General features: G+C 53.9%; 1 protein-coding gene across 1 annotated transcript; it reads right to left on the bottom strand.

The window, feature by feature from the left end:
• Positions 1-2185: 2185 nt before the first annotated feature.
• On the bottom strand, positions 2186-8428 carry Pla2g2f (phospholipase A2 group IIF). Its single transcript, XM_032888094.1, has 5 exons — positions 8199-8428; positions 7494-7546; positions 4858-5002; positions 3948-4057; positions 2186-3069 (listed from the first exon to the last, which is right to left on the bottom strand). The coding sequence occupies exons 1-5, from the start codon at positions 8309-8311 to the stop codon at positions 2858-2860; spliced, it is 633 nt and encodes a 210-aa protein (XP_032743985.1). The 5' UTR covers positions 8312-8428; the 3' UTR covers positions 2186-2857.
• Positions 8429-9253: the final 825 nt, after the last annotated feature.

Below are 9253 nucleotides of genomic sequence, written 5' to 3'. Positions count from 1 at the left end.
GCAGGGGACAGAAGCCATGAGTATCAGCCTCGCCTCCCTAGGGAGCTTCCTCCCCCATACCCTCAGGAACACTGGGCTGGTTCGGTTTTGTCCATTTTACATGTACTACAGTTGGGAAAGAAGGAGCTTCAACTGAGAAGCTGCCCCCATCAGATTGGCCTGTAGTCGTGCGAATGGGGCATTTCCTGATTACTGATGGATGTGGGAGGGTCCAGCCTCTGTGGGCGGGGCCATCGCTAGGCAGGGGCAGGTTTATAAGAAAGCTGAGCAAGCCATAGGGAGCGACCCAGGCAGCGAGCTGCCGCCTTCTGTCTCCTGCCTCTGGTCCTGCTGAAAGCCCTACCCTGACTTCCCTCAATCATCAACCGTGACAGGGATGTGTAAGACAAATAAACCCTCTGCTCGCCAAGTTGCCTGTTGGTTTCAGCAATAGAAATCAAACTTGGACAAACACTCACGGCTCTGGACACTGTGCACATGGGGAAACAGACATGAAGACGTGAGGGGACCTGAATGGGAGAGGAGGCGGGGGCTGGGACCTAGATGGGTTTCTTCTATGGCTTCCTGTGGCCGCCCCACTTTATCTGAGGCATCTGGCCTCGGAATTAGTACCAGGAGGACACTGATTTCCTGCCTCTCTCTGACCCTCCCACACTCATTCATCTCACTAAGATAGCGGCCATTTTCCTGGCTGGCCTATTGAGCTGTGACCTTTAGGCCAGAGATTCCACCTCAGAAAGGACAACCAGAGACACAGCATTGAAAGAGGGTGGTGTCTGGACCTCAGCCACTCCTTGCTGCACATCAGTGTGGAGGCGCAAGGGAGGGGTAGTCGGATGCCATGTTCATGATTCGGAGCACACCCGTGGCTTCAGAGACGTTGGGACACGGTTGCTGAACTCTCTGGATCCCAGCTCACTGTCACAAACGGGCAAGGTGGATGTCTGAGACAGCCCACACAGGCTGTCATCATCAAAAGTGGTAGGTCCCTATGCCTTTGCCCATGACCTGGGCATCACTTTCCTACCTTCTCAGCCTGTGCCTTTAGCACATAGGACCATATCTCCCTATAAGCAGGGAAAGGATGGGGCCAAGCCAGCCATGACACAACATGGAACCTTTCTTCCTCAGCACTAGAGACCTAGGAATGCACCTCTATACCCACCCTGAACCTAAGAAGGACCCAGCAGTGGCAGCCAAGACAGGAGGGCTTTTATTAGTCTGAGGAAGGGATGTTGTATTCTGTGGAGACAGGGGGAGGGGGAGGGGGGCTGAGGTACAGGTGAGCTGGATCCCACAACAGTAGAGTCACATTGGCCCAGCCCACTCTATAGGCATATACCTATGGAGGAGCCCACAAGTCTGAGGTCAAAACTCAGCAGCAAGCTCTCTGGTTACCCATCCCAGTTCCACTCCTGGCTTGGTGGGACCAGTGAGGCAGGGAAGAGAAGGGAGGCTTGTTGGCTGAGCTTCTGAGAGGGTAGATCCCAAGGCCGGGTCAGTGCACATAGGTGACCACCGAATCACACCACAACCAGCATGAGGCAAGCTTCAGAGCGGTCCCTCTCGCACGCAGTGAGCCCTTCCTCCCAATGCTGCCATGGTAGACACTGACATCTGCACAAACATCCTTCCCTGCCTCTACCACCACCCTGCTTGGCTCTCTGTCCCCAGTGACAATGTCCCACATAGCCACCCAAGCCAACAGTGTCCCGACAGGGCCAGCATCCATGGGTCTTCAGCGTTAACATTGGATGAAGGCAGAAGACAGATATGAGGCAGGGATAGACTCTGCTGACCCTGAGATAGAAGAGGTAGGAGACGTGGAGATACACCAGAAGAAATACAAGGTTGGGGACAGCAGAGGTGACCTGCCAGCAGGAGCCCTCACCTCTGCCCAAGATTCCCAGACCTCTGGGACCCAGCGCCCTCGGTTACACTAGCCTGTTGACATCCTTTCTCTTGCTATCCCCATTGACATGTCTGGCAACTGGTTCCACAACTTGCCTCCATTCCCCCCTCCTTTCCTTACTACCCCACTTCCTTTCCCCCCAAGTTTTCCTCTCTCACTCTCCTGATTTGACTGTCCCTTCCACATTAGTGTCTTCCCCAGCAACAGTCTGAACTGGCCTCTTCCTGCTTGGAGAAAGAGGGCGAGCTCCCAGCAACCCTGGCTTGCCACTCTGAATTTGGGTGGGACAATGGCACAGGTGGGTACACACCGATTCTGTGCAGGAGTCAGAGGGGCAGGAAGAACTGTGGACATGTGACCACCTTCCGCCAATCCCTGTACATGCAGCTACTGTGCACATGGGGTCCCTGTGCCCTCGGAGCCTGCCCGGAGGCACTCTGGGTAACAGAGGTCAGGCTTTGGGCCTAGATGCATCCTGTTGGCTGGGGACTAGATGGGGCCACCCACTCTGCTAATGAGACTGTAGAGGGCCACAAGTCCTTGAAGCAGAGTGACTCTTTATGTCAGCTTGTGGGGACTCCAGGGGTTCCCAGAACCAAGGCCTCAATGTAACCCTCTGCCTGCCTTAGAGTGTAGTTCCAGGCCTGTGAAAGGTCTCAAAGGTTCTTGGAGTTGAGCTGAGGCCACATCATTTCCTTTCATATCCAGGAGAGACCCCAGCAGGTCGTGTTTTCTGCTAAGACCTGCTCCAGATGCTTACTTAGTGTTGAGGCTAGCAGAGTGATGCCACCAACAAGCCCTGACCTTCCAGAATCTTCTTGTACCGAGCTCACTACAGGACTAGGACAGAGCCACAGGACAGTCCTGCACCCTGTCTGGCCCCACACATCAGATGTAGACCCCAGCCAGACACTCCACCCTCTTATCTCTCGGACCTCAGTTAGGCTAGGTTGAGACAGGGGTTGTTGAGAGGCCATGTCCACAGGTGACTTCCTCTGGGTACGGGTCGTAGATGCTGCAGTTGGGTGTGGGGCCGTGACAGTAGACATTGAGGTAGCCTCGGTACTTTTCGCTGTACGGATGGTCCTTGAGGCACAGAGTCAGGTTCTTGTCACAGTCACACGTCTGCTTGTCACACTCGGTCTCATTGAGCTCAGCTGTCATGAAAAGGAGTTATGGGGTCTGGGTGATGCCAAGACAAGAGAGGAGGGAGGGAAGCTGACTCTGAGAACCCAGTAGCCTCTGGGATATGACTTCAAGCCAGTAGGTCTTGTCCCACCCTGACCCTGCTCTAGCTGGGGCCCCATAGCCTCATGAGTGCCTCTAGCACAGGGTAAAACTGGAGAACCTCTGAAGTCGAGTGTGGCCATTGTACAGTTGGGACAACTGAGGCTACAAATAAGGAATAGGGGAGATGGAGAGAAGGTTCAGCAGTGAAGAGCACTGGCTGCTCTGACAGAGAATCCAGATTCAGTTTTTGGTGCCCACATCAAGTGCTCAAAACTGCCTGTAACTCTGACTACAGGGAATCTGTCGCCCCCTGCTGGCTTCTATGGGCATATGCACACACACAGTGCACATACAGACAGGCAGGCACACACACACACACAGACACACACAGACACATAAGTAAAAATCAACAAAATTAAAAGGAAAGGAGAGGGATAAACCCACCCCTATCTGTCACCTCCTACTCTCTCAGACCCCTCCCTTCAGTGGGAGAGCCAGGCAAGCCCCCACTTTCCTAGGGGGTGATTGGACAGGGCCAAGTATCAAAAGGTAGTTCCCACCCAAATTCATGCTGCCTTTTCTCATTCCTCATTTATGCTAATATGAATATGAAACCTACGGCTAGCTTTTAGTGTTTCATTTGAGATAGCCCCCCCCCCAAAGAGTGTGTTTCTCATGGTTTGCCTGAAACCTAATTTTAGAGGGACATCCTGAGTTTGTGTTAGGTTTCCTCCCGCACCCCCACCCCTGCCTCTTTGGGATGCCAAGGTCCCATTCCAAGCCACGTGTCAGGGGAGGGACTCACTGCAGACAATCTCAGTGTCATTCTCGATCCTGTGGTCATAGTGGTCCACGTAGGGGCGGCAGCCCTGGTCGAAGAGCTTCTGGTAGCAACAGTCATGGGCATGACAGCACCTGACAGGGGCGGAGGCGAGCAGACAGCTGTGGGTAGCTGACCTGTGTCCTCCTCCCACCCCCAGCAGAGACCTCGCACCATCTGTTTTAGTCCCTGTGATCAGTCCTAAAGACTACAGTCCTGGGAAGAGGGGGGTAGAGTTACATGCCCAAGGTCACGCGGTAAAGCAGAGGTACCGATGGCACCCTGGATTCTTGTCCTTGATCCTCCCTCTTTGTCAGGGCTCTAGGGCCAGAGTGGAGCTGCAAGAGGAGTCAGGTGTCCCAGCAACCCAGTCAGGGAGGGAGAGTAGGAAGAATGCCATGGCTTTCAGACCTGCAGGAAGTAACTCAGACTCCATGCAGAGGTCTGATTGTGCTGGATGACCATGGAGGGGATGGGGTAGGGGTGGAGCCAACAGGTAATGGGACTGATGATGAAGGATAAATGCAGAGTGGTTATCCCCACCTCTTCTAAAAGAGTGCAGCTGACTGCCAGCTCCCTGTGGTGCCAAACTTGGTGCTGGCTGCTGTTAGGGAAGTGTAAGCCGAAGCCATGGCTTCCAGGGTCTCTTAGTCTGAGGGAGGAAGCATGGTCTAATGGGGGCGGGTTCCATTACCATTGTGGAGCACCAGCCACAAGACTGGCACCTCCTTGTCTGTAGGAGGACATAAAATGCCACACCTTCCTCGAGCAAGAAGGTTGAAATATGGACAACAAAGAGTGTCTAAGACATCGACAGTGAAGCTCCCGGCCCTTCCTCCTCAGCCTGTCTGTCAGCCACTCCCATCTCTCATCATGGGAGGCCTCCAGAACCTACCAGTCCATCTCATCCATGGGGTGGCCGCGTCCCCCCAGCCCGCAGTAGCAGCCGTAGCCCACAAAAGACAGGATGGAGTTTCTGTGTGTGATGGCTTCCACCATGGACTTCAGGTTGAACAGGCTGCTGTGGGCAGTAGTCACAACTGCAAGGAAGCTGAGAGTGTAAGTCCAGCCTGGTAGTTCCTCAGAGCCAAGACACGGAGATGGGAAAGGGAAGGAGGGATGGGAGGGAACGAAACATACAAAATCCTGTAGGCTGGGGTGTTACTCACTCCAGCCCGGAGGATCAGATAGGGTTCACATTAGCCGCAGGCCAGGCAGTGTCCTAAGACCTTGCATTTGCTAGCTTGTTGCGTTCTCATTGTAACCCTGATGTTATCACAGATAAGCAAATTGAGGCTTGCCCAGGGTCACACTGTCCCATGATGTAAGAGAACCTGGACCCAGAGTTCCTCAGCCCACACTCTCTGCCTCACATGCATGGCTTCTGATGGAGCCACTTCCTGATAAACAGAGAGTAGGGGCTGGAGAGATGGCTCAGAGGTTAAGAGCACTGACTGCTCTTTCAGAGGGTCCGGAGTTCCATTCTCAGCAACCATACTGTGGCTCATAAACAGAGAGTGACGTAAAAATGCTAAAAGTCAGAATTACATTTCAGCTGGGTTTGATGATATGCCTTCCACCTACTCAGAAAACAGTCTGAGGCAGGAGGATCGAACATGCAAAGGCTGGGTTCAAGACCAGCCTGGGCAACTTAATGAGATCAGAGGCCACTCCTCCAAGAAGTCACTCTGAATGTCTGGTTCACTAGAGAGGCTCACAAATGCCACGCATTATCACGAGTTACACAAATTTGATTCTTTGCACTCTCTTCATGACCTCCATCTGGTGTCTCTGTGGCTTAAGGGGAGCCAGGGTCCCTATCAGCACTCCTGGAGCGAGCGTGTCTCAGCACAGCGTACACACAGAGGAAGCAATGCTAAGTCACTTCTGTCACCAGCAGACATCAGCTTCCAGGCAGTGGCCAGGTCCTCTCTAGCTATTCACCCTTCCTTCCTCTGTCAACTGCTCCCCTCTCTTGTGGTCCCCTGTAGGGTGTGGCTCTCACTGAACAATCTGTCCCTGGTCTGTGCAGTGAGCCTGGGGCCTACCGTCCCTACTTGGGTGAAGCTACTCGCCTTGCCCCCATCAGCAGGAGGGAGGTTTTATCTCCATTCGCAGGATGAGAAAACTAAGGCTGAAAAAAGTAAAAAGCCTTGCCCAGGTGGCATAGACTGGTAATGGCAAAGTTCAGGTAGGAACCTGGTCTGTTTTTCTTAGTTGGATGCCAAGCCAGACAACGGTGTGGAACCTGTGTGCACGCAGCCTCCACTCTGACCTCCTCTGGTTGCATCTGGAGTTAGGCACCTAGCTCAGAACCTGTCCCTTGACCACCCCACATCCTCCGACCTCACAGACAAGGAAATGTTCTGAGAGACAGGAAGCCCAGGATCAGAAAGCTGGAGGCTAGATGGACCCCAGCAGGCCTTGAAGCACCTGGTTGCCACTGTGAGGCCCTGTCTGTCTCTTCCCCTGACTTGGAAGCCCCGTCTCCTATTGTAGCTATGGGCATTTTACCCTATGGGTAGGGTATATGTAGCACCAGGCCCTGGCTGCCAACTGTCAGCTCCCACTGGGTGAGAGCAAGAAACATATACGATTATGCACAGGATGGGCACACCCCCTTACACGTCCCACTTCACATGCACGCGCACGCACACACACTTGCTGTGCCTCACAAAGCTATGGTACACGACACTGGGGAGAATCAGTATCCAGGACTAAGGCCGTGTCCACAGGCAGAAGAAATAGCTCATGTTTAGTCTCCTGGGACGGGTGGCTTGGGAGAGACATGACGGGTTGTTTTCAAAATGACAGGTCATTTTGTCTGATTGCAACAGTCCTTTCTCGTGTCCGGCCACAACGAACCCATCTTTGGGGATGCAAGATAGGGTCAGGCTTGTGTTAGAAGCCTCGCTCTGCCGTGCTTCTGACCCATGAAGACCTGGGTATCAGCCCTAGGAAAGAAGTTGACAGGCACACACAAACACACACACACATTCATGTAAAGCTATGCCCACCCACTGTCGCTCACTCCGTGGACACAGACATCACAATGAACACGGACGTACACCGAGGTGCCAGCCGTGAGCCTCGTTTTACTGACGTGTGGGGCCTAGAGACATCATGTATGCTCAGACACACCCACGCTCATGCACAGACATGCATCTAGCTGCACACAAACTCATTAACTCCTGCCAGCACGGAAAGTCGCTAATACATATGCTCGGGCCCACGATGACAGCAAACATTGCCAGTTTACGAGGCTTGCTCAGCTCTCCGCACCTGCCCAGCATAGCTCATAAAAAGAGGGAGGCTCCTGGCTTGTTTACAGGTGTCCGGACCTAAACAGCCCCCAGAGGATAGGATGAAGCCTGACAGGGAAGTGGAGAGGCCCGGAGAGAGGAAGGACCTGCTTGCCAGTGGTACAACACGGGCACCCGTGACATAGGCGTCCACATTTCTAGGAAAAGACTGGGGGAGTTGGGGGTGGAGAGCAGGTAATCAGAAAGGTCTCCTGGGAGCCATGCTCACCACTGCCGGCCAGGACTGCGATGGCGAAGAATTTCTTCATACCCAGGCTGGACCTGAGAGAGAGGAATAGCCATTCTGAACCCTCCTCTCCAGTTGCCCATAGCCTGTCTCACCCAAGGCACCAACCCTGTCCCCCTCCAGCTGCCTGCAGCTGGTCTCATCCAAAGCCTCACCCATGCTTTCTCTTGGCCTAGTTACTGTCATCCAGCCCTGTGATCAGCACCTCCCCACCTGGCCTGTGTCTCCTGGGAGGGACACACCCCAGAGTGGCAGAGCCACCAGAAACAATTTCAGCTCCAACTTTGAGCTCCAAGATAGGAAGCCTTTGCCCCACACCAGGGCCAGTACTCTTGAGTCTATACTCCAAGGAGTCTTAGGACCCTAATCATGGGGACCCCCACCTGGCAACTGGATCTTAAAACCTAAAGCAAGAAAACCGGATCTCTAGAGTCTGGTTCCAGCTCTGCGAATGCTGAGTGACCACAGGCAGCTCTCTCAGCCTCTCTGGGCTTCAAGAACAGAGTCAAGTTGACTAAATGGTCCCTAAGTCCTTCTAGCACTGGAATGCAGCTGGCCATGTCTGCTCAGAAGACAGAAACTCAGAGATCTCCTTCCTGGAGAACCGACCCCAGGAATAGATCCCTTCCTTACCCCTCCGCTGCCTCTCTCCACAGAATGGCCCACCCCAGGGCAGCAAACACTTACCTGGAGGTTTTAGAAGGAGAGGCCCTGAGTCTTGGGTCCTTCTGCCCCGTGGAGCGTTTAACCAGCACCTTCTTCCTGAACCCTTTGGGGTTGGCCGGTGCCCCATCTGCCATGTCTTGGATTTTGTGAGGCCAGCGACATAGAGCTTGAGAGATCCTTGATGTGCCCAGAAGTCTCTGGAGAGCAGGCCCCAGCTTCACGCTGTCGCGTACGCCAGCAGAGTAGTGCTGGGGCGATGCCCCTGGGCAGGAGGCAGGTGACAGATGTCCTAGAAACAGCTGGCTCCACCTCCTCCCTCCCACTGCCACGGCCCTTCCCACACCTGGCTGGTGAGATTCCCACCCCACATCAGCCTCCCCACCCCCTTGGGCTTGGGAGTGGGGTACATCGATCAAGAACTAGCCCCGCCCCCTGCACCCAAAGCGAGGGCTGAGCGCTCTCCATCCCCAGCTTTAAGATGCTAAGGAAAATGTTACCCAACAACCCTGGTCCCAGAAACAAGAGGTAGTTTCTCCAAGGGACCTTTCTGCAGGGAATACCGCACTACGGCCTTGCAGTGAGCGCATGAGATTGGACTCTCTTCTGAATACAAGGCTAAGGGCGCTGAGTTCCCAGAATGCACAAGGGTCTGGATCCATCCGCAGAGACCCAGTTATAGGGACATGATAATGCTGACACTTGGAGGATAGAGTCAGGAGAAGCAGGAGTTCAAGTCCATAGGAGTTCAGCTACATAGCAAGTTTTAGATTACCCTGACCAGAGTAAGATGCTGTCTCAAGAGAATGGAGGGGGATGGGGTGGAGAAGAGCTGAAATGTTGCATCAGTGGTTAAGAGCGCTTGATGGTCCTGTGGAGGACCTGGGTTCAGTTCCCAGCACACACACTGCAGCTCACAACTGCCTGTAACTCCAGCTTCATGGGATCCTGCTTCCTCAGGCACTAGGCATGCAAGTGAAACCTCTCTCTCTCTCTCTCTCTCTCTCTCTCTCTCTCTCTCTCTCTCTCTCTCTCACACACACACACACACACACACACACACACACACACACACACAC

Source organism: Rattus rattus, chromosome 1 (genome assembly GCF_011064425.1).
Source record: "Rattus rattus isolate New Zealand chromosome 1, Rrattus_CSIRO_v1, whole genome shotgun sequence".
Lineage (NCBI taxonomy): Eukaryota > Metazoa > Chordata > Mammalia > Rodentia > Muridae > Rattus > Rattus rattus.
Note: the sequence above shows the minus strand (reverse complement) of the source record. Positions and strands in the feature narration are given on the sequence as shown.